The sequence below is a fragment of the Chiloscyllium plagiosum genome, unplaced genomic scaffold, assembly GCF_037043375.1.
Source record: "Chiloscyllium plagiosum isolate Xiang-an unplaced genomic scaffold, Cpla_swu_hap1 HiC_scaffold_4, whole genome shotgun sequence".
Taxonomy (NCBI): Eukaryota; Metazoa; Chordata; class Chondrichthyes; order Orectolobiformes; family Hemiscylliidae; genus Chiloscyllium; species Chiloscyllium plagiosum.
Window position 1 is genome coordinate 8,365,931 of NW_028270142.1, and position 23,884 is coordinate 8,389,814.

General features: G+C 41.9%; 1 protein-coding gene across 3 annotated transcripts in view; it reads right to left on the bottom strand.

Annotated features, from left to right (window-relative positions):
• The window catches only part of cpa6 (carboxypeptidase A6), an 82,939-nt gene that overhangs the window by 14,992 nt on the left and 44,063 nt on the right, over positions 1-23,884 (bottom strand). For 2 of the 3 annotated variants that reach the window (XR_015756900.1, XM_087985953.1), the window contains exons 5-8: positions 19,876-19,977; positions 19,688-19,792; positions 10,079-10,189; positions 9,680-9,770 (exon numbers count right to left, since the gene is read on the bottom strand). Coding sequence is in view for 2 of the 3 variants with exons in the window: in XM_087985953.1 (XP_087842079.1) it covers positions 9,680-9,770; positions 10,079-10,189; positions 19,688-19,792; positions 19,876-19,977 (409 nt within the window). In the remaining variant the exon portion in view is untranslated. Of the gene's footprint in view, positions 1-2,402; positions 2,606-9,679; positions 9,771-10,078; positions 10,190-19,687; positions 19,793-19,875; positions 19,978-23,884 lie in introns of all 3 variants that reach the window. The other variant, XM_043689378.2, reaches the window with a different exon arrangement.

The window sequence follows — 23,884 nt, forward strand, 5'->3', positions numbered from 1 at the left end:
ATGCAATAATTATTCAGATGAATTTATCCTGGTGGTAAATAAAGAAGAAGGAGACACTAGGAGGAGGTCAAATGCTAAAGTCGGATGTGCTGTAATGAAATAAAAATGGATGTCATTAATACAGATATTGATGAATTTTCACTCAGATTTGGAGACTGGTTTGACATAAGACTCAAGTTCAAAAGATATTTAGACAGTAGGTTATCAGAGGATGCACTATCGAAGATATGCCTTTCAGGAAGTGTAGAGAATTGGTGATAGGACAGTAAATACGAATGGTGTGGTTCAAGATCACCATAAAGTCAAGAGACATAAAGATGTATTTTGGTTGAGAAAAGTAAATCCTTGCTGTAGAATGTTAATGCAAATGAAGCTGAAAAACCAGAACTATTAAGTTGAGCAGAGAACTCAACTGGTGGTTGAAAGTTACATTAAAATTTAAACAGGGATCAAAGACACTGGAGTTGTGTTTTAAGGTGAAATGCAGCGCAGTTTTCCAATAAAGTTCATGGATTTGGAAATAAAAATTTGACAAGAGCACAATGAGAAAAGCAAAGAGTCTGGGATGGAGACTGGCTGTGATTGAACAGCACAAACGTATTTAAGAGAAACCTGAGTAAGTACATAGAGGAAAACAAAAAGAAGGATTTCATTGTGGGGTGAGATGAATTAAGGTGAGACTTGGCCAGTGTGGAACAGAAGCATGAGCAATGAACTACTGGATAAATGGTCTATTTCCCTGTTGTAAAATTCAGGTGCAGTTTTAGTTTTGAACACGGAACGGTTCTCATGAGTCAGAGACACAGGGAACAGAAGCGGCTGGTCAGCAGAAAGAAGTTGCCTTGGCCATGTTCAACCTGAAGCCATTGGGGCCACTGTCAATGTGAAAATGCCAAAGGTGCTGTGTATACTGCAGTGCTTCCTCTGCTGAGTCCATTCTGTCAATGAGCTCAACCCAACCTAGGAAATGTGATGAAGGATGTTAGTTGTTAGGTAATGCCTCTGTGAATGTTATCATGCAAAGTTTTTACTAATCTGTGGGATAGCGTAGAAAAAAAGGAAACCAATCCCAGGATGTTTGCAACCAGTACTCTGCAACATAGACTGGAACTGCAACTTTCTCGCGATAGCCTTATGCCAGGGTCATTCCTGATAGATGTGCTTGATATTTCACATCATTTTGTTTTGTTGCATTTGTTTACAATGGAGCAGGAGAAAGTGAGGTCTGCAGATGCTGGAGATCAGAGCTGGAAATGTGTTGCTGGAAAAGCGCAGCAGGTCAGGCAGCATCCAGGGAACAGGAGAATTGACGTTTCGGGCATAAGCCCTTCTCCGTTTACAATGGAGCAGTCTGATTGGTCACTTCAGAAAACATTAGAGGTCAATCACATTGTGTGGACTGGAATCATTAGTAGGCTAGAGCAGAAATGAATGGTGTGAAACATCTTAATCAATCTTAGTGAATGAGCTTTTGTGGCATCAATTGGCCCAAAGCCTTTTTTAGAACATGCAGGGGTACCATTGAACAGAGTGCGTGGTTCTGTATTATAAACACTACACTGTTAGAATCCAACGCTATATCCCCAAACTTACCCCTTCATGATTTGCATGTTATATTTTGTGATGTTACCTGGAAACATTGGGTTAGTCCCATACACTGCTGATATTCAGCTCTAACAAACCCTAAGCTAATCTCTCTTTGACCCTCTGCCAACTGGCAAACTATCCAGATGGAGGGTCTATGCCCATGTCTGGACACAAGCCCTTTGTCTCATCACACAACTGTTGGTATCTTGAAGTAATGTAAAAAACTTATATTGTAGTCACTGCTCCTTGAAAACACCTAAATTGCTTTACTTGGTTTCAAGTCTGAATTCATGCATCTTTAGAGAGGCTTCTCTTTAAATTGAGTACAGACCAGTACCTCATCAGCAACATGAGGTACAGCAGATAGTAACAATCTTGAATTCCTGCTTTGGAAGCTCTGGGCTGTGGCATCCTATTCTCCGCACTCACTCTCCTCCAAAAAATATTTAGCACAAATGATAGTTCGAAAGCTATGCAATCTTCATTGTAAGACTCCTCAAACATTAGTTTGGCAAACAGTCATGTTTTGCTCAGTACTAGACTATGACTTGCTCCTTCTATTGCTTTTACAGCAGTTTCAACTTTGTGAAATGAACTACAAATCAAATAAATTCTATGTAAATTTGTTTCCTAGCCAGTAATTATTGCTTAATAAATAAGCAACAAATATATCAACAACTGTTTCTGCCAAATCAGTGCATTCATGTCTCTCAGGAACAATTATGTAAATATGTTGCACATGGTTGAATAGAAATTTTTTGACAATGCTTAGAGTTAATGAATTGAAATTACTAATTCAGGTTAATTCTACTTACCACACACTTGAAATTGGGAATGATTGCATCCTTATAGGAATATGGATATAGTAACATTTGTGAATATGCATGGAATGAAATGTATGCTTTAATTTGTTTCTTGTGTTTATGCAGGAATCTTGCAACAGCCTTTACTTCTGGCTCAGACTCTGGAACAGGTCCACAGTATGTATCGGCACAAGGATGTAAGGAAGCTCCTTCACCTAATCAATTAGGGAAAAATTTATAAATAAAAGCCAGAGAAACACAGACACCCGAGAGTGATTAAAGTCATTAAACTTATTGAGGAATTGTGATGATGCAATGAACCAAGTGACGATATCAAATGAAAATAATATTATTTGAACCTTGCAGATGATATTGACGGAAAAAAGTGAGGTCTGCAGATGCTGGAGATCAGAGCTGAAAATGTGTTGCTGGAAAAGCGCAGCAGGTCAGGCAGCATCCAGGGAACAGGAGAATCGACATTTTGGGCATAAGCCCTTCTTCATTCCTGAAGAAGGGCTTATGCCCGAAACGTCGATTCTCCTGTTCCCTGGATGCTGCCTGACCTGCTGCGCTTTTCCAGCAACACATTTTCAGCAGATGATATTGACACCTAGAAATACTTCCACGGTGTTTGAGGTATAATGACACATCAAATGGGAAACTTTTCTCAAACATTGAAAAGAAAATTCACTCAATGCTTCAGGTTTAATCTGCTTTAAGCTTTGCTTTTATACAAACACTACAGCTAGCCCTCGTTGATACTATTTCTATGTATCTCGGTGTCCACACATACACGTTTAGGAGCTAATTCCTTTCATTAATTTATCAATCTTTTTAGTCCCTGGTATCTCTAGTTTGTCCTTATTCTAGAATCAGGGTCTCTCATTCTCTTCAATACTGTAATATAATGTACTGTATTCCCTTTACTTATGTTTGTATATTTATAGATTCATATTTTCCCCACAGTGTGGAAGCAGACAATTCAGCACATTAAGTCTGCACTGACCCTCTGAAATGCTTCCCAACCCCTTGCATTTCCCGTAGTTAATCGACCTAGTCTGCACACAATGAGAAATTTAGCATGGCCAATCCACCCAACCTGCACATCTTTGGACAGTGTGAGGCAACCAGAGCACACAGAGGAAATCCATGCAGTCACTGGGAGAATGTGCAAACTCCCCAGAGACAGTCACCTGAGGCTGGAATTGAATCCAGGTCCATGGCGCTGTGAGACAGCAGTGCTAACTACTGTGCCAACATGGCACCCAGATTACTGAATGTAGCTCTCTAATTTCCAAATTCTTCTTTCTCCTTGTCAGAGTAACATCGTCATCACGTTAAAATTGTACAAGACATTGGTTTGGCTGCATTTATAACACTGTGTACACTTCTGGTCGCCACATTACCAAAAGGATGTGGACACTTTGGAGAGGATGCAGAGAAGGTTGCCTGGTATGGAAGGTGCTAGCTATGAAGAGACGTTGAGTAGGTTAGGTTTATTTTCATTAGAAAAAAGGAGATTGAGGGGGGACCTGATTGAGGTTTATAAAATCATGAAGGGTATAGACAGGGTGGATAGAGACAAGCTTTTTCCCAGGGTGAAGGATTCAATAACAAGAGGTCACGCTTTCAAGGTGAGAGGTGGAATGTTTAAGGGGGATACACGCAGCAAGTACTGCACACAGAGGGTGGTGGACGTTTGGAACGCGTTGCTAGCAGAGGTGGTAGAGGTAGGCGCGGTAGATTCATTTAAGATGCGTCTGAATAAATGCATGAGTAGTTGGAGAGTAGAGGGATACAGATGTTTAGGAATTGACTGACAGGTTTAGACAGTACATTTGGATCGGCTCAGGCTTGGAGGGCTGAAGGGCCTGTTCCTGGGCTGTAAACTTTCTTTGTTCTCTTTGTTCTTATATAATCTACTATACGACATAAACATAGATCTTTTTAATGTTTAAATTTATATTTCTGAGAGACATTTTATTTTATTTTTTTACGCCCCTCGTTTTTTGTTGGTGGGTGTCATAGCAGATATAAATGGCCAGCACGTTGCATGTTGTGTAATGCTGTCTGTACTGAAAGAAAATGATTGTGTTGTATTCACAATTCACTGAACATAAGGTTAACATATAATTCTTGCCCAAATTATCAGCAACTACTGCAAATATAACAAAACAAATTCTGGTCATTTAAGAGCCATTTGGACAGTTATATGGATGGGATACTATGGAGGGATATGGATTAAATGCAAGCAGATGGGAATAGACTAATTGTGAAAACCGGACAGCAGTGACAAATTAGGCCTCTATGACTCTAAACAAAACTCTAATTCAATTTACTTTGGAGATTTGTTTTGTGTATTTAGCCACTGCATTATTTATAAACTCCCCTATTTGCTTCTTGAACTCTACATTTTATTTTATACCTTTAACTTTTGATTTCAAAACGGAAATATTTACAAGTTAGTCTTGTCAAAATTTGTCCAAAAGTATTTTACAACTCTTTACTAACATGCTCAAGCACAGTTTGCGGGTGGCATGGTGGCACAGTGGTTAGCACTGCTGCCTCACAGCGCCATAGACCCGGGTTCAATTCCTGCCTCAGGCGACTGACTGTGTGGAGTTTGCACGTTCTCCCAGTGTCTGCGTGGGTTTCCTCTGGGTGCTCCGGTTTCCTCCCACAATCTTAAAAAATGTGTGGGTCAGGTGAATTGGCCGTGCTAAATTGCCTGTAGTGTTAGGTGAAGAGGGGAGTGGGTTACACTTCGGTGGTCCAGTGTGGACTTGTTGGGCCAAAGGGCCTGTTTCCACACTGTAAGTAATCTAATCTAATTGGGAGGATGGTGATTTTATGCTATTGCTGCTTTTAATTAAAAAAAATAGAAGAATTGAACATGCATACAATGTTTCCAGCTTGTTCAATTAGCCTGTTAATAAGGCATTTGGATAAGGTCGTTGTGAGCATTTTATGTCAATGGGACAATATGATTTAAAAATATTTAACTAGAGAACGTTCGTGAGCCAATATGGATAATGAAGGATTGCCTTTCAAATTGCATAATAATGTCCGAACTTTCCCTTTTGAGGAAAAGGTAGGCTAAACAAATCCAGAGCTCCCTAACTGACAAAAGAAATTGTCAACTATTTAAGGCTAAGTTAAAGATGAGAAAGTGTATTGATGACAAGTGCAGTTAGAAAAGCAAGTAAGAACCAAGCTGAATACAGAAGGTTCAGAATGGTGGTGACAAAGCAAAAATGAGATAATAAAAGAAGGTTTGCGTGAAAAGGTTGACATCTGACTCATAGGGAAATCTCAAAGTTATCTTTTGGCATATAAATAGTGTAAGGATGCTAAACAAAGGCGTTGTGATGATTAAGGAACCCAGGAAGTGAAGTTGGTTCAGGAGACATATGAAAATGTTAAACATCTCAAACCTGAAAAGTGTTTCTCCCACTTTTCAGATGTTATGAGGGAGGGATGGAGGTGGTCAGACATATTGCTCCTAGGAGATGGTTTGCTCATTTAAATAACTTAATATGGCTGCACACTTCGGATTTTTTTACTCTATTTTAAATTGAAGATGAGTCACCTGGGTTCTAATGGGTGAAAGGAGGTGAATCCCCGAGGAGGGAAATACCTTCCCAATATTGTTTGTAGACAAAAAGTAGCATCTTCACTTCCATTTGGCTCTTCAAACTAGTCTACCTCCCCTATTGCTCCCCCACAATTTTGATCTGATCAGCCCATCTCAAAACAAAAATGACCCCATGGTCCAATTTCTCATCGTTGGTCTTTCCAGTCTCCCACCTAAGCTCTACTCCAGCTCATTCTGGTCTTTCTGATACCTTGATTCCTTCTTTGCTAACCGACCTCTGAGCTCAACCCTTCCCCTTAAATTCTAACCTCACTCCATAAGCTCTTCCCCCATAATCAATACACCCCCAACATTTGATTCTCCCTCCTCCAAGTTCCTCAACTCATAACCCTGGCCTCTGGGCTGGTGCCGAAGGCCTATCTGCCCAATAGCAACTAGGATGGCTGCAACTAGGAAGTGGGTGAAAATACAGTAATCTTATCTTGTCTTTAAATGCAGAGCACCAAAGGAAAACCCCTTCTTCTGAGTTTTCAGACTTGCAGAACTATCACTGCCACCACCTGACCACTCAACACCTCCCCATAAATATCAGAGACTCAGAGAAAGAGAGAGTTGTGAAATGATAGTTCATTTGGGAATGCTCTTGCTTGAAGAAAGACAGAGCCATAGTTTGATATGAGTTTAAAGGTTATAAGAAGATTTGAGCAGGTTTTATGTGAAGTTCAAGAACAAGAGCAACCAAATCAAAGACTGGACCAATTGGACTGGTTTTTTTTATTAATAGGGTGGAAATATTTATAACAGATCATGGACAACAGTAGGGTACAGGAAACTGATGGGATTCACCAAAGTAACGTTTTCCCAACAAATACTATTCATGACTATTGAACTTGGAAACCTAGCACAAGACTTTATGTCAGCAGGTTTAGAATTTAAAAAGTAGTCCTTGGTAAACTATACAGAGTACTGTGTGAATTTCTAGTCACCATTTATAAAAGCACACAGAGTCACTGCAGAGAGTGCAGAGAGAACTTGAATGAATAGTGCCAGAAGTACATGGTTGTACACACCAGAGAAAGATTTAATAAGCTGGCTCTTTCCTCTTGGAAAAAAAAGACTGAGGGGTTACTGTTATATCCGAGGCATGGCTGTCTCTTGAATAATGCTTAGACCTTAGCTGCCTGTTCCAGTAGGATGTTGCCTGGTCAGGAGGGTTTTATTTCAGAGGATAGGTTGGATAAACTTGGATTGTTTTCACTGGAAAGGGAGAGGCTGAGAGGCGGCCTGATAGAGGTCTACAAAATTACGAGAGCACAGACAGGCTGGATAGTCAGAGGCTTTTTCCCAGGGTGGAAACGCCAACCACAAGAGGGCACAGGTTCAAGACAAGAGGGGGAAAGTTCAAAGGAGAAGTGCGGGGCAAATGTTTTACACGGAGGATGGGGAACGCCTGGAACACACTGCCAGTGAAAGTGGTGGAAGCAGGCATGTTAGCAACATGAATGTGAGGTGAACAGAGGCATAGATATGGCAAGTGGGCAATAAGTAGTGGGTCTAAATAAAGATTAGGAATTGGGGTAAGCTTGATGGGCTGTAGGGCCTGTTCCTGTGCTATTTCATACTGTATTGTATTATATTGCTGTATTGTATTGTATTATTGTATTCGGTCAGGCAGCATCCAGGGAACAGGAGAATCGACGTTTCGGACATAAGCCCTTCTTCAGGGATTCCTGAAGAAGGGCTTATGCCCGAAACATCGATTCTCCTGTTCCCTGGATGCTGCCTGACCTGCTGCGCTTTTCCAGCAACACATTTCCAGCTCTGATCTCCAGCATCTGCAGACCTCACTTTCTCCTCCTTGTATTATTGTATTGTATTACATAGAACATAGAACATTACAGCGCAGTACAGGCCCTTCGGCCTTCAATGTTGCGCCGCCTTGTCATACTAATCTGAAGCCCATCCCACCTACACTATTCCATGTACATCCATATGCCTGTCCAATGATGACTTAAATGCACTTAAACTTGGCGAATCCACTACAGTTGCAGGCAAAGCATTCCACGCCCTTACTACTCTCTGAGTAAAGAAACTACCTCTGACATCTGTCTTATACCTATCTCCCCTCACTTTAAAGTTGTGTCCCCTCGTGTTTGCCATCCCCATACTTGGAAAAAGGCTCTCCCTGTCCACCCTATCTAACCCTTTGATTATCTTGTATGTCTCTATTAAGTCACCTCTCAACCTTCTTCTCTCTAACGAGAACAGCCTCAAGGCCCTCAGCCTTTCCTCATAAGACATTCCTTCCATATCAGGTAACATCCTAGTGAATCTCCTCTGTACCCTTTCCAAAGCTTCCACATCCTTCTTATAATGCAGTGACCAGAACTGTACACAGTACTCCAAGTTTGGCTGTACCAGAGCTTTGTACAGCTGCGGCATAACCTCCTGGTTCCGGAACTCAATCCCTCTATTAATAAATGCCAAAACACTGTATGCCTTTTTCACAACCTTGTCAATCTGTGTGGCAACTTTCAGGGATCTGTCTACATGGACACCGAGATCTCTCTGCTCATCTGCACTCCCAAGAATCTTACCATTAGCCCAGTATTTTGCATTCTGATTACTCCGTCCAAAGTGTATCACCTCACACTTGTCCACATTAAACTCCATTTGCCTGTATTGTATTGTATTACTGCATTGTATGTAAAAGACCCGTGATTTTATTTCAAAGATGAGGCATGGAGATATCTCCAGTGTTCTGGCCAATATTTAAACCTCAATCAACATCACACACAAAAAATAAATTTTAACTGATCATCACCATCATGTTACCACATTCATAATGAAATAAAAATATTGGCAGAAAAAATATTGTGATGCTGACATAACCAAAATACTAGCAGAAACAGATATTTAACATTTTAAATGATTCAAGAGCAAATGTTTCTTTTTGTGGGGAAGAGCATAACTAGAGACAGTCAGCAAGAAATCCAAGAAGAGACACGGAATAAACTGTTTTTTGAAATTGTAGTGAGAATTTGGAACTTGTGAATAGTTGAAGATAACAATATGGATGCGCTTAATGGGAAAGTAGACTGGTGAATGAAGGAGAAGGAACAGACAGTGACAATGTTAGTTACAGACAAAGAAAGATGGGGGAGCACAAGTGGAACATAAAATGGATATGAGACTGTTTGGGTCAAATGGTCAGTTTCTGGGTTATCTCTCTTATATAATCCCTGGGAGGGTCAGTCAGTTCAGTTGGCTGGATGAATGAATAAATGAACGACAGATGGTGGAGTTAAAATGAAAGAATGAAAGACCAACGAATGACACTAACACTGTGGGTTTGTTCCCACGCCTGAGGCTACCGTGAAGGATTCTCCTTCTCAACCTCTCCCCTCACCTGAGGCGCAGTGACCCTCAGACTAAGTCACCACTAGTCATCTCTCTCCCTAATGATAGAGCAGTCTGATAGTGCAGTATGACTATGGTGACTTTACTTTTACCATATAAAGTGCCGAAACAAATAGATCCGGATAGTCCGTGGGAAATGTGTAAGTAGATCAAATAGACCAAGGATCTAGTCCTGCCTGAATTAATATGTCATACCAAATAGTACAATTCTTTTCTAAAATTCTTTATTAAAAAGACAAAAGTGAGATGAATTGTATCCTACATTAGAACTTACCAGACCATTTGACCTTCCAGTTACGGTTGGCATCAACTCCATGGCAATTGAAATTGGTACTGTTAGAACGTGTCTTTCTCCAGAAACGATCCTAAACATGATGCAAAAATTGTTCATGTTTCAAAACACAATAAGAGTTGAAGTTTCTGAAGAACTTCTCCACCTTTATTGTAATGACAGATAAAACAGTAGGTCAATGGACTATACAGAGGCATGTCACCACATTGTACTTATTTCACTGCTCGATTTTTGTTATATATGATTAAAAGTAAAAGATTTATTGTTCTTCAAGCTTATTTGTTAATATATTAAGCCAGGAGTTCAAGCTGATTACTTAAGAAGTGCAAGAACAAAATCTAGAGTTAGAATTGCTCTTTGCTTTAAACATGATTCACTCACAGTGGTCCAGCTATAGTGGTATCCATCTACATTAAACACTGGCATGATGTAGAAGTACAGTTGTTTCAGAAGCCGTCGCATTGAAGGATCACTATGGTATGTTTGCAAAGCCTTACACAGAAAAATAAACAAATTAATCTAATCAAATGCTTTTCCTAGAATCCAATCTATATTGTAGCTCAGAATCACAGAATGGTTACGCTGCAGGAAGAGTCCTTTCAGCCCGCTGTGCCTGCTCCAGTTCTTCAAGAGTCACCTCGAGGCACTATGCCTTTACATTGCAATAATGCTACCAGGCACACTGCACACAATGGGGTAGGAACCCATCACATGCACTGGAATAAAATGCCAGGGTCTCAGGCCTCTTAGCTTGCTTCCTCACTGTCACTTAATGAACAGTTAAGGGGTCTGATATTTTCTTTTACCCATAGAATGTGCATGTCGCTGACTGGATCAGCATTTATTACCCATCTCTGATTGCCCAGAGGGCAGTTGAGAATCACCCACGTTTCTGTGGGTCGGGAGTCACATGTAGGCCATACCAGATAAGGATCGCAGTTTCCTTCGATCAAGAGCATTAGTGAACCAGCTGGGTTTTTCCTGACAATCAGCAATGGTTTCATGGTTACTGTTAGACTTTTAATGTAATGTAAAGTGCCAGTGAGCTTCAAAGTGCAGAATTGAAGAGCTGAACTGGATTAGAATTTATTCAGAGGTGTGTTGTGATGATGAGGTTGGGTTGGTGCTTTGACGACATCAAGCTCCATGGACAAAGAGTGTAGCTGGCCACTGCCCATTGAGTGTGCTCTGTGGTGTTGGGGAGTAATGATCAAGATGGAGATGATTTTTAATATTGAATTTTAACTCCACCATCTGCCATGGTGAGATTCAACCAGGGTCCCCAGAAGATTATCTAAGTCTCTGGATTAATGGTCTAACAATAAGACCATTGGGTCATCATGTCCTCATTATGTTTGGTACATGCCAAGTCAGTGTCACATCCACGGCTTATGTCAACAGGTTACACAGTGAAGACATTACAAATGCTACAATCAAATGGCTATGCTTGAAAGTCTAAGGGGAGAAGACCATAGTCCAGTCCAGAGAGATGAAAGTCATTCAGAGAGGGTTGCCATGTTCAATACTGGTCATTGTCCAATCTCAGTCAAAGGGATTGGTCAGTCCTGCAGTTTAGATTCGACACATCTGGAAATTACTGGGAAGTCAGTCAGGAAACAACATAAAACTCACTCAGTGATTGCTCCTTCCACAATCTGGAATGGCTGAAAGGGTTAGTAGTTTAGAGACGGGTTTGGTGAGAACCATTGAAAGAAGGTGGAGCAGGAATGGTAGACCATGAGTCTTGGAAGGAGGTGGGTGGAGTAACAGTGTTAGAAGGATTTTTGAGAAGATTTGTAGCTCAGGTTGATGATAAGCACTTAAGTTAGCTCGCTGAGCTTGAATGTTTGTTTTCAGACACTTCATCACCATACTAGGTAACATCATCAGTGAGCCTCCGGTGAAGTGCTGGTGGTACGTCCCGCCTCTCCAGGCAGCAGAGAGAAGATTGTCACACTTTCCCTTGGATACCTATGTGTGTTCAGATACAGAAACTGCAAGTACATACAGATTGTTAAAAAAGTATTTTTTGGGTTTTATAAAATGGAATGCAAGTATAATAAAGCAATGATGCAATTAATCAAAAAATGTAGGCTATGCCACAGTTATACAGTGGTGCATGTTACTTGGTAAGCTCCATTACAGAAATGATTCTGAAGCATCAGAACATGTTTATCTTAGCTTTACCATCTAAAAAAGAATGAAACTGTAGTTGTCAGGACTATTTCCACGTGAATGATAAAGGAAGTAAATACTAGTGCTTTAAATCATTAAACTTCTGATCTGGTGAATAGGGAAATACTGTTTCATTTTGTTGGGTTAGTGAAGGGTACATTTAAAATTAAGAGATGGGGAGTAATTTAGTTACACAGGGATTTGGTGAAAGATGCAAACTTTTGACAAAAATCAAAGACCACAGAAACCACTAAACAATGCCTTTTGATTTCGCTTATACTGAAACACAGAAGATAAGGTGGGATCCAGAAAGTGACATAGTCACTAACCTGGCATTCTGATGCTTAAACTGGTCTGGACAATCGAACAGTTCAGCCTGATAATTACAGGGCGAGCAGGAAGTTGGAGAGTGGTTTTGAGAATCAGTCCAGGTGTAGTAAAGTTTTGCTTCAATCGCAGAGGTGCTTGGTTAGACCGCATCTGGAATATTGTGTGTAGCTTCAGTCTCCTTATCTCAGACAAGATATTATTGCTATAGAGTGAGTGCAACAAGGGCTTACTGGACTTAGTCCTGGGATGACAGGTCTGTCATATGAGAAAGGATTGGGCAAACTGGGCCTGTGTTCTCAACTGTTCCTCGATTTGTTGAGTGATCGGCACAAAGAAGAGAAAAGAATAGCTATTGTATTTTTTCCTCAGGGATTTCTTCTAAAAAGGTGAAGATGAATATCCTGGGAGGTAGGTTTGCTAGCACTCTTGGGGGGGGTTTAAACTAATTTGGCAGGGGGATGGGATCCGGACTTGTAGTCCAGCAAGTAGGCTAGCTGTTTGTCAGGATGTCCAAGAATGTAGGGAGGCTGTGGAGAAGGTAGCAATGACAGGGAGTACTTGCGGACACATAGATGGGCTCAAGTGTGTATTCTTCAATGCAAGGAGTATCAGAAATAAGGTGGGTGAACTTAAGGCGTGGATCGGTACCTGGGACTACGATGCTGTGGCCATCACGGAAACATGGATAGAAGAGGGACAGGAATGGTTGTTGGAGGTTCCTGGTTACAGATGTTTCAGTAAGATTAGGGAGGGTGGTAAAAAAGGAGGGGGGATAGCGTTGCTAATTAGAAATGGTATAACAGCTGCAGAAAGGCAGTTCAAGGGGGATCTGCCTTTGGAGGTAGTATGGGCTGAAGTCAGAAATAGGAAAGGTGCAGTCACCTTGTTGGGTGTTTACTATAGGCCCCCCAATAGCAGCAGAGATGTGGAGAAACAGATTGGGAAACAGATTTTGGAAAGGTGCAGAAGCCACAGGATAGTAGTCATGGGTGATTTCAACTTCCCAAACATTGATTGGAAGCTCTTTAGATCAAGTAGATTGGATGGGGCGGTGTTTGTGCAGTGTGTACAGGAAGCTTTTCTAACTCAGTATGTAGATTGCCCGACCAGAGGGGAGGCCATATTGGATTTGGTACTTGGTAACGAACCGGGACAAGTGATGGGCTTGTTAGTGGGTGAACATTTTGGTGATGGTGACCACAATTCTGTGACTTTCACCTTGGTTATGGAGAGAGATAGGTGCGTGCAACAGGGTAGGTTTTACAATTGGGGGAAGGGTAAATACGATGCTGTAAGACAGGATCTGAGGAGCATAAGTTGGGAGCACAGGCTGTCAGGGAAGGATGTCGTGGAAATGTGGAACTTTTTCAAGGAACAGATACGACGTGTCGTTGATATGTATGTACCTGTCAGGCAGGAAAGAGATGGTCATGTGAGGGAACCTTGGTTGATGAGGGAGGTTGAATGTCTTGTAAAGAGGAAGAAGGGGGCTTACATAAGGTTGAGGAAACAAGGTTCAGACAGAGCATTGGAGGGATACAGGATAGCCAGGAGGGAGCTGAAGAAAGTGATTAGGAGAGCTAAGAGAGGGCATGAAAAATCTTTGGCGGATAGGATCAAGGATAACCCCAAGATATTTTATGCATATGTGAGAAACACGAGAATGACGAGAACGAGGGTTGGTCCGATCAAGAACAGTAGTGGGAGACTGTGTATTGAGTCGGAAGAGATAAGTGAGGTCTTGAATGACTACTTTTCTTCAGTATTTACAAACGAGAGGGACCGTATTGTTGAAGAGGAGAGTGTGAAATGGACTGGTAAGCTAGAGGAGATACTTGTTAGGAAGGAAGATGTGTTGGACATTTTGAATAACTTGAGGATAGACAAGTCCCCCGGGCCTGACGGGATATATCCTAGGATTATGTGGGAAGCAAGAGAGGAAATTGCAGAGCCGTTGGCAATGATCTTTTCGTCTTCACTGTCACCAGGGATGGTACCAGGGGACTGGAGAGTGGCGAATGTTGTGCCCCTGTTCAAAAAAGGGAATAGGGATAACCCCGGGAATTACAGGCCAGTTAGTCTTACTTCGGAGGTAGGCAAAGTAATGGAAAGGGTACTGAGGGATAGGATTTATGAGTATCTGGAAAGACACTGCTTGATTAGGGACAGCCAGCACAGATTTGTGAAGGGTAGGTCTTGCCTTACAAGTCTTATTGAATTCTTTGAGGAGGTGACCAAGCATGTGGATGAGGGTAGAGCAGTGGATGTAGTATACATGGATTTTAGTAAGGCATTTGATAAGGTTCCCCATGGTAGGCTTATGCGGAAAGTCAGGAGGCATGGAATAGAGGGAAATTTGGCCAATTGGATAGAAAACTGGCTAACCGGTCGAAGTCAGAGAGTGGTGGTAGATGGTAAATATTCAGCCTGGAGCCCAGTTACAAGTGGAGTTCCGCAGGGATCAGTTCTGAGTCCTCTGCTGTTTGTAATTTTTATTAATGACTTGGAAGAGGGAGTCGAAGGGTGGGTCAGTAAATTTGCAGATGATACGAAGATTGGTGGAGTTGTGGATAGTGAGGAGGGCTGTTGTTGGCTGCAAAGGGACTTAGATATGATGCAGAGCTGGGCTGAGGAGTGGCAGATGGAGTTCAACCCTGCCAAGTGTGAGGTTGTCCATTTTGGAAGGACAAATAAGAATGCGGAATACAGGGTTAACGGTAGGGTTCTTAGAAAGGTGGAGGAGCAGAGGGATCTTGGGGTCTATGTTCATAGATCTTTGAAAGTTGCCACTCAGGTGGATAGAGCTTGTAAGAAGGCCTATGGTGTATTAGCGTTCATCAGCAGAGGGATTGAATTCAAGAGTCGTAAAGTGATGTTACAGCTGCACAGGACTTTGGTTAGGCCACATTTGGAGTACTGTGTGCAGTTCTGGTCGCCTCACTTTAGGAAAGATGTGGAAGCTTTGGAGAGGGTGCAGAGAAGATTTACCAGGATGTTGTCTGGAATGGAGAATAGGTCGTACGAGGATAGGTTGAGCGGAGAAGGATGAGGGGTGACTTGATAGAGGTGTATAAGATGATCAGGGGAATAGATAAAGTAGACAATCAGAAACTTTTTCCCCGGGTACAACAGAGTGTTACAAGGGGACATAAATTTAAGGTGAAGGGTGGAGGGTATAGGGGAGATGTCAGGGGTAGGTTCTTTACCCAGAGAGTGGTGGGGGCATGGAATGCGCTGCCTATGGGAGTGGCAGAGTCAGAATCATTGGCGAACTTTAAGTGGCAATTGGATAGGTACATGGATGGGTGCTTAAGCTAGGACAAATGTTCGGCACAACATCGTGGGCCGAAGGGCCTGTTCTGTGCTGTATTGTTCTATGTTCTATGTTCTATGTTCTATGAAGAGAACTTGCATTGAAAATATACCCAAAATACTAAAAACATTCCAATACTTCATAAAACTAATTCACTTTTACTGCAGTCCTTCACCTTTGTATACAAAGGAAACCTCAGCTGTTTTAAAGCTTACATAGAGCATAGAACATGGAGTGGCACAGTGGTTAGCCCTGCTGCCTCATAGCACCAGAGACCCGGGTTCAATTCGCACCATCAGGTGACTATCTGAGTGGAGTTTGCACATTCTCCACATGTCTGGGTGCTCTGGTTCACTCCCACAGTCCAAACTTGTGCAGGTTAGGTGAATTGGCCATGGTAAATTGCCCATAATGTTAGGTGCATTAATCAGAGGGAAATAGCTCTGGGTGAGTTACTCTTTGGAGGGTTGGTGTGGACTTGTTGGGTCAAAGGGCCTGTTTCCATTCTGTAGGGAATCTAATCTAATAGAACATATATCACAAAGCTACTCCCTTTTCTTTTAAAAACTGTTCCTTGGCTCAAGAAGACTCTGTCTTTGACCTTTTTCAGAGGGGCAATAAACTGGGATGGGTTCTGATCAGTCTGGTTTGGTACAGAAATGAAAAGGATTTTGAGAGGCCTTTTGCTTATTTGTAAACAGATGAGACTTCAGGCCAAAGTGGTCATGTTTTAGAAGTGACCTGTGTAATGAAAGGGGAGGGAATGGTCAGCTCTCTAGCTGAGCTGAGCAGTTTTTAGTTCAGTCTTGAGCTGGTGAGAAGTTCAACAGGGAGTTGTGTGGAAACTCGCTCTCTCTTTTTGTGCCCTTCAACTTCAACCTGTAAGCATGTGTTCCATTTATACTGGTTTTTAAATGGAGTTTGCTTATTGGGACTGTTGTGTATATTTGGAACAGCATAATTAAGTCAAGTTGGATAGGCTGAGTTCTGTAAGGGTTCTTTATTCTGTTCTTTGTGTTTCATTGTGCAATTTTGTGAATAAAGTTTTGATTGTTTTGAAATCTAGTAGTCAACCTCGCTATCTTACTCCGGGTAATTTTCACTGTACACTTACCGAAACAAATTGCAAAGTTATGGTCTGGGGCTGCCTGCTTAAGAATGTTTTGAGTGGTCTGGCCTAGTCCATAACACATAGAACATGGAATGTTACATCGCAGTACAGGCCCTACAGCCCTTGCACCAACCTGTGAAATTAATCTGATGCCCATCTAACCTACATTGTTCCATTATTATCCATATGTATGTCCAATACCCATTTAAATGCCCTTAGCATCTGCGAGCTTACTACTGTTGCAGGCAGGCCATCCCACGGCCCTACGACTCTCTGAGTAAAGAAGCTACCCCTGATATCTGTCCTAAACCTATCACTCCTCAATTTAAAGCTATATCCCCTCATGTTAGCCTTCACCATCTGAGGAAAAAGGCTCTCCCTGTCCACCCTATCTAACCCTCTGATTATCTTATACGCCTTGATTAAGTCACCTCTCAACCTTCTTCTCTCCAATGAAAACAGCCTCAGTTCCCTCAGCCTTTCAATGTAGGACCTTCCTTCTTAGATCCTTCCTTAGATCAAAAGTATTGCAGCCTTCCTAGTGTACTAACTTCATAACGTTCTCTGCAAAAGCACAGAGGTCAAACTACAGGGGAAGCACGGTGGCTTACAGCACCAGGGACCCAGGTTCAATTCTAGTCTGGGGCGACTGTCAGTGTGGAGTTTGTACATTCTCCCCGTGTCTGCGTGGGTTTCCTCCGGGTGCTCCGGTTTCCTCCCACAATCCAAAGATGTGCAGGTCAGGTGAATTGGCCATGCTAATCTACCCATAGTGTTAGGTCAGGGGTAAATATAGGGCAGGGGAATGGGTCTGAGTGGGTTATTCTTTGGAGGGTTGGTGTGGACCTATTAGGGGTTGAAGGGCCTGTTTCCATACTGTAGGGAATCTAATCTAATAGATATTCTTCTGATTGTAAATCTCACAAATATTTGTGTTTAAATCTGTAACTCATTGGAAAAATTAGACAACGAGATCCTCAGATATCTGCATGAGATCCCTAGCTTGTGATGGCTGTGGAACAGGACTGGTCTCCTGATCCTCCACAGGCTTTAGTTACTTTCTATCCAAATCCATAGCAATTCCTTAAATTCAAAGCTATTGGTGATCTTGCTTTTTGTGCACCTTCTCTGCAGCCATAACATTGTATTCCTTGCTCTGTTCAATCACCCTATGATCTTTGTATGGTATGATCTGCCTTTAATGCACGTGAAACAAAACGTTTCACTGTACCCAGGTACATGCGACAATAATAAATCAAATCAAAAATCAGTGTAAGGTGCAGTGTGTGTTTGGATAGTGTGAGGGGGAAGCTTGGGTTCTTGAGTGAAGGCATTCATCAGAGAGGAAACTTGTTGGACTGGGGGCTAAAGTGTGTGTCCCTGTCTATTTCTCCCCATCTCAATGGTTAAGGTCCCTTTAGTCTAGTTTCTGGTCAGTCTCTCTAGGCCTAGTCACGTACTCTCTGTCTCTACGTGCGAGTAAGGGATTTTGCTCGTTTGCTTTATCTGATATTTAGGTTTCCTTGTTCCTCCATGGGTCTGTGTCCTCTGACCTTATTGACATGTATAAGATTCTTAGCGGGATTTGGCAGGTGAATCCTGAAAGTTTGTTTCCACTCAGGGATGAGTCCAGGACCAGAGAGCAGGGAGCTGTCCATTTAAGACAGATATGGGAATAATGTTCTTCCCTTAGAGGGGAATGATAGTGTAGAATTATTTACCAGAGAGGGCTTTGGAGAATGGATTGTTAAGTATATTCAAGGCCGAGATAGATTTTTAATCCAGTAAAGGGATCAAGAGCTTTGGACATAGGGCAGGAAAATGGAGATCAGAATGATTAGATCAACCAAAATCTCATTGAGAGGCAGAGCAGACCCAGTGGTCTGAATGGCCGATTACTGCTCCTGGATCTTATGGTCTTATAATCTAATAAATAGTTAAGCACGCTTTCCATGTTGTGTAAATGTGTTGACTTTACCTGATCATATTATGATTTTATAAGTGCATTGCTAATACTTCCTGAATATTAGATTCCAGTGCTTATCTAATGGTGAGCTAGCTATAGTGACGTAATTTCACTCCCTTATTTTTGAATAGTACTGTCACATTTACCAGCTTCCACCATGCTGGAACCATTCCAGTGTCCACAGGGCTTTGGAAAATCATAGCGAAAGTATCAACTCTATTTCTTCAGTTATCTCTTTTAGAACCCTGGGATGTAGGGTACCAGATCTGAAGATTGGTCAGACCTTACTTCCTTTAGTTTCTCCAGTCCATTTTGCTGCTAACTTTAACTTGGTCCAACATCAGGCCATGCTGCAGCAGGAACAAAAGGATCTTGCTATAAAACTGGGGAGAGGTTGGCCTAGTGGCTTTATCACTAGATTATTAATCCAGAGGCAAAAGTGAGGACTGCAGATGCTGGAAACCAGAGTTTAGATCAGAGTGGTGCTGGAAAAGCACAGCAGGTTAGGCAGCATCCGAGGAGCAGGAAAATCGATGTTTCGGGCAAAAGCCCTTCATCGGGACTTCATCAGCCCTTCATCACCACTATTAATCCAGAGACATAGGTAATGTCCTGGGGACCTGAGTTTGAATCCTGCCATGGCAGATGGTGGAATTTGAGTTCAATAAAAATCTGGAATTATGAGTCTAATGATAACCATAAAGCCAATGTTGATTGTTGGGAAAATCCATCTGTTTCACTAATATCCTTTAGGGAAGGAAACTGCTGTCCTTACCTGGTCTGGACTACATGTGACTCCAGACCCACAGCAATGTGGTTGACTCTTAACTGTTCTCTGAGTAATTAGGGATGTGCAAGAAATGTTGGCCTAACCAGTGATGCCTTCATCTCGTGAATGAATTATAAAAAAAAGGAATCAGGTAAGTTTGTTTCTCCTTGTTCAGTCACGTCATCAATGATTGCACTATCTGTTCCAAAAATTATTGTTGCAATAAATAACATTGTCTTGCATCGACTCATTAAATAAATCTAAATGTTCCAAATCAACTCAAAGCTGCAAAGAGAAAATGCAGCCAATTGTAGTTGGTTGCTTACTTCCTTAACGAACCATTGACAAAACGCTGGACCAATCCATTCTCTAGCGTGAATGCCACAATCTATCCACACGGCTTTCTTTAAATGTTTTGATCTCTTGCCAAGCTGAAACAAAAATTCGAGTGAACATCAGAAGTATTTGACTGATGACTCATGCATTCCAATTTTTGACAATCTGCGTAAGTTACCTGAAGAACAAAAAGAGGTCGTCCTTCAAAGGATTTTCCAATGGAGAAAAGATATAGGAGCTGAGAATGTGATCGATTCATGTGGTGCATCCAACTTTGAATCTGAAAGAAAATTCTCTAAATTGTTTAAAATATACACCTCAAAACAATCTGTCAGATTTTATGCAACAGTTTTTAAGATGGTGAAATAATTCCATCTTTAAATAGACACATGATCCTGCCATGTAGTTCCCTATCCCTAGATTAAAAAAACATATTTTCATAAAGTGCATTGAATATCATAGAATCCCTACAGCCTGGAAGAAGTCCATTCAACCCATCAAGTCCAACACCAACATGTGAAGAGCATCACGCACACATACCCACCCAATAATCCTGCATTTCCCATGGCTAATCCACCCAACCTACACATCCCTGGACACTATGGGCAATTTAGCATGACCAATCTAACTAACCTGTAGAAGACAGAGGGTGGTGGAGGGTTGTTTTTCAGACCGGAGACCAGTGGAGTGCCACAAGGGTCAGTGCTGGGTCCACTACTTTTTATCATTTATATAAATGATTTGGATGTGAGCATAAGATGTGTAGTTCGTAAGTTTGCAGATGACACCAAAATTGGAGGTGTAGTGGACAGCGAAGAAGGTTACCTCAGATTACAACAGGATCTGGACCAGATGGGCCAATGGGCTGAGAAGTGGCAGATGGAGTTTAATTCAGATAAATGCGAGGTGCTGCATTTTGGGAAAGCAAATCTTAGCAATACTTATACACTTAATGGCAAGGTCCTTGGGAGTGTTGCTGAACAAAGAGACCTTGGAGTGCAGGTTCATAGCTCCTTGAAAGTGGAGTCACAGGTAGATAGGATAGTGAAGAAGGCGTTTGGTATGCTTTCCTTTATTGATCAGAGTATTGAGTACAGGAGGTGGGAGGTTATGTTGCAGCTGTTCTGGACATTGGTTAGGCCACTGTTGGAATATTGCATGCAATTCTGGTCTCCTTCCTATTGGAAAGATGTTGTGAAACTTGAAAGAGTTCAGAAAAGATTTACAAGGATGTTGCCAGGGTTGGAGGATTTGAGCTGTAGGGAGAGGCTGAACAGGCTGGGGCAGTTTTCTCTGGAGCGTCAGAGGCTGAGGGGTGACTTTATAGAGGATTACAAAATTATGAGGGGCATGAATAGGATAAATAAACAAAGTCTTTTCCCTGGGGTCAGGGAGTCCAGAACTAGAGGGCATAGGTTTAGGGTGAGAGGGGAAAGATATAAAAGAGACCTAAGGGGCAACTTTTTCACACAGAGTGGTACGTGTAAGGAATGAGCTGTGCTAGAGGAAGTGGTGGAGGCTGGTACAATTGCAACATTTAAGAGGCATTTGGATGGGTATATGAATAGGAAGGGTTTGGAGAGATATGGGCCGGGTACTGGCAGGTGGGACTAGATTGGGTTGGGATATCTGGTCAGCGTGGATGGGTTGGACTGAAGGGTCTGTTTCTGTGCTGTACACCTCTATGACTATGACTCTATCTTTGGACTTTGGGAAGAAACCAGAGCAATTGGAGGAAACTGATACAGACACAGGAAGAATGTACAAACTCTGCACAGACAGTCACCCAATGAAATCAAAATCTAGGTCCCTGGTGCAGCGAGGCAGCTGTGCTAACCACTGAGGCACTGTGCATGGAATACATTTACAACATGAGGTTCAAAAGTCAGTCTTAAGTATGATGCATCACCCTTAAATATTTGACAATTAGCAACAATGGAAAGGCCAATTTGAATTTTAAACACGCATTTGTAAGACTGGAGATGACACAATGTTCTATTCTCTACACAATGTCAAATGACAATGGCTGTCAGACACTACAATAATATGAGCTCACTCACAACTGAAAAACCACATTGTGGTATGAAAACTTTCTTCAGGAGAGAGATTAGCATCAGAATTTCAAAGCTGCTTGTTTCAATTTAACCCATTTATACTTTTAGGCAGATGAGAATACATGATAATCTGATGGAAACCTTGAACGCTCTCCTTACAAAATGTGAGGTCAGTTGAAAGTTTCAATATTGAAGTTGATAAGAGTTTTGTTTGGTATTGGCAACAAGAAACAGGGAGGAAAATTATCAATGGAGTTGAGATGCAGATAGATCATGCTCTAACAGAACAATCAATTCCCGTTCCATGATACGTTCTGGTCAGTAACAGACAGATGTCAAAATGCATTTGGACTGAAAACTTAAGGAATGGAAGTGTGTAGTGACCTCAGCTGTTAAAATTACATACCCAGTGTATAACTATAGAGTGATCAAGGAATTTGAAAAGTCTGCAACAATATTGCTGGCTTGTACATATAAAGATGGATGAGTATCCATCCTTCTTCCTCCTCTGGGTGCATTGCAAAGATAGAGTTCCACTGTTCAGTGGTGCCTTCTTCTTATTTTTCATTTTTGATCCATTGCTGCAAATAGCAGTGGGATATTCCAATCTGGAGAGGGGTCAGTTGTCTTGCCGGTTCACAATAATGCGAGCAGTTTTCCCGTTCTGACCGATGTAGATTTGGGACTTGCCTTCTCACTCTGCCCCGAGAACAGAAGGTAATGACAAATGACTACTAACAAAAACCACTGAGAAAATGGTTCTAAGGAGAGGGTGTCACCAGCTGGGTCAGCATTTACTGCCGATCTGTAATTGCCCTTGAAAAGGTAGTGGCTGAGCCTCCTTCTTAAACTGCTGCGCTCAGTTTAGAGCAGTTACACTCACAGTGATGTTAATGAGGAAGTTGATCCAGTAACAGTAAAAGGAACAATCATGTATTTCCAGGTCAGGAGGATGAGTGGCTAAAGAGAGGAACATGTTGGTGCTGGTATTTCCATGTATCTGCTGCTGTTGACCTTTTCAATGGTCGTGGTTACAGGTTCAGATGGTGCTGTCAAAAAAACCTTGGTGAGTTGCTGTAGTCCATCTTGTAGATATGAAGTGTTGCTATCACTGTGTGTTGGTGGTGGAGAGTATGAACGTTGAAGGTGGTGGATGTGGTGCCAATCAAGCAAGCTACTTTCTCCTGTGTGGTGTGAAGCCTCTTGAGTGTTGCTGGAGCTGCATTCATCAGGTAAATGGGGAGTATTCCTTCACACTCCTGACTTGTGCTCTATAGATGGTGGTGAGGCTTTGAAGAGTCAAGTGTTGAGTTAATCCCTGCAGAATTCCCAGCCTCTGAACTCGAATCTGAATTGAATTGAATTTATTGTCACGTGTACCGTGGCACAGTGAAAAGCTTTGTCTTGTGAGCAATACAGGCAGATCACAGAGTTAAGTAGCATAGATAATAAATAATAAGTAAACAGCTGCAAAAACAAAAACACAGGTACAGGCGAATGCTAAGAGTTTGTGAGACCATTCAGTATTCTAACAACAGTAGGGTAGGAACTGTTATGCAACCGGCTGGTACATGTGTTCAAGCTTCTATACCTTCTCCCTGATGGTAGAGGTTGTCGAAAAACATTGCCAGGATGGGATGGGAACTGTTCCTGTAACCACTGTATTTATTATGCCAGTTCAGTTTAGCTTCATGTCATTAGTAACTTTCCAGAGTTGATAATGGTGTCTGAACCATGGTAATACCCTTGAATGCTAAGAGGTGATGGTTACATTATTCCTTACTGGAGGTGTCATCACGTGGCACGTGTGTAGCGTGAATGTTATTTGCCACTTATCATCCCAAGCCTGAATGTTGCACTGATCTTGTTGCATACAGACTCAGGCTACATCAAAATGTGCTGAACATTGTACAATCTCATTGAGTTTCTAGATCTCACCTCCAGCAAATTGCCCACAATTTACAGAATAGTCGCCTCATCAGAAAAAAAACTGTTCCTCTCACACCACCCTCAATCCAAAGCCAAGATCATTCCAACGTCAATTACTGAACTCCACTCTACAGGTGACGCTGGGGTACATGCGTTCACTCAGAAACTGAAGCCCAGGCCACAGTCAACTCCTACCAAGGAATT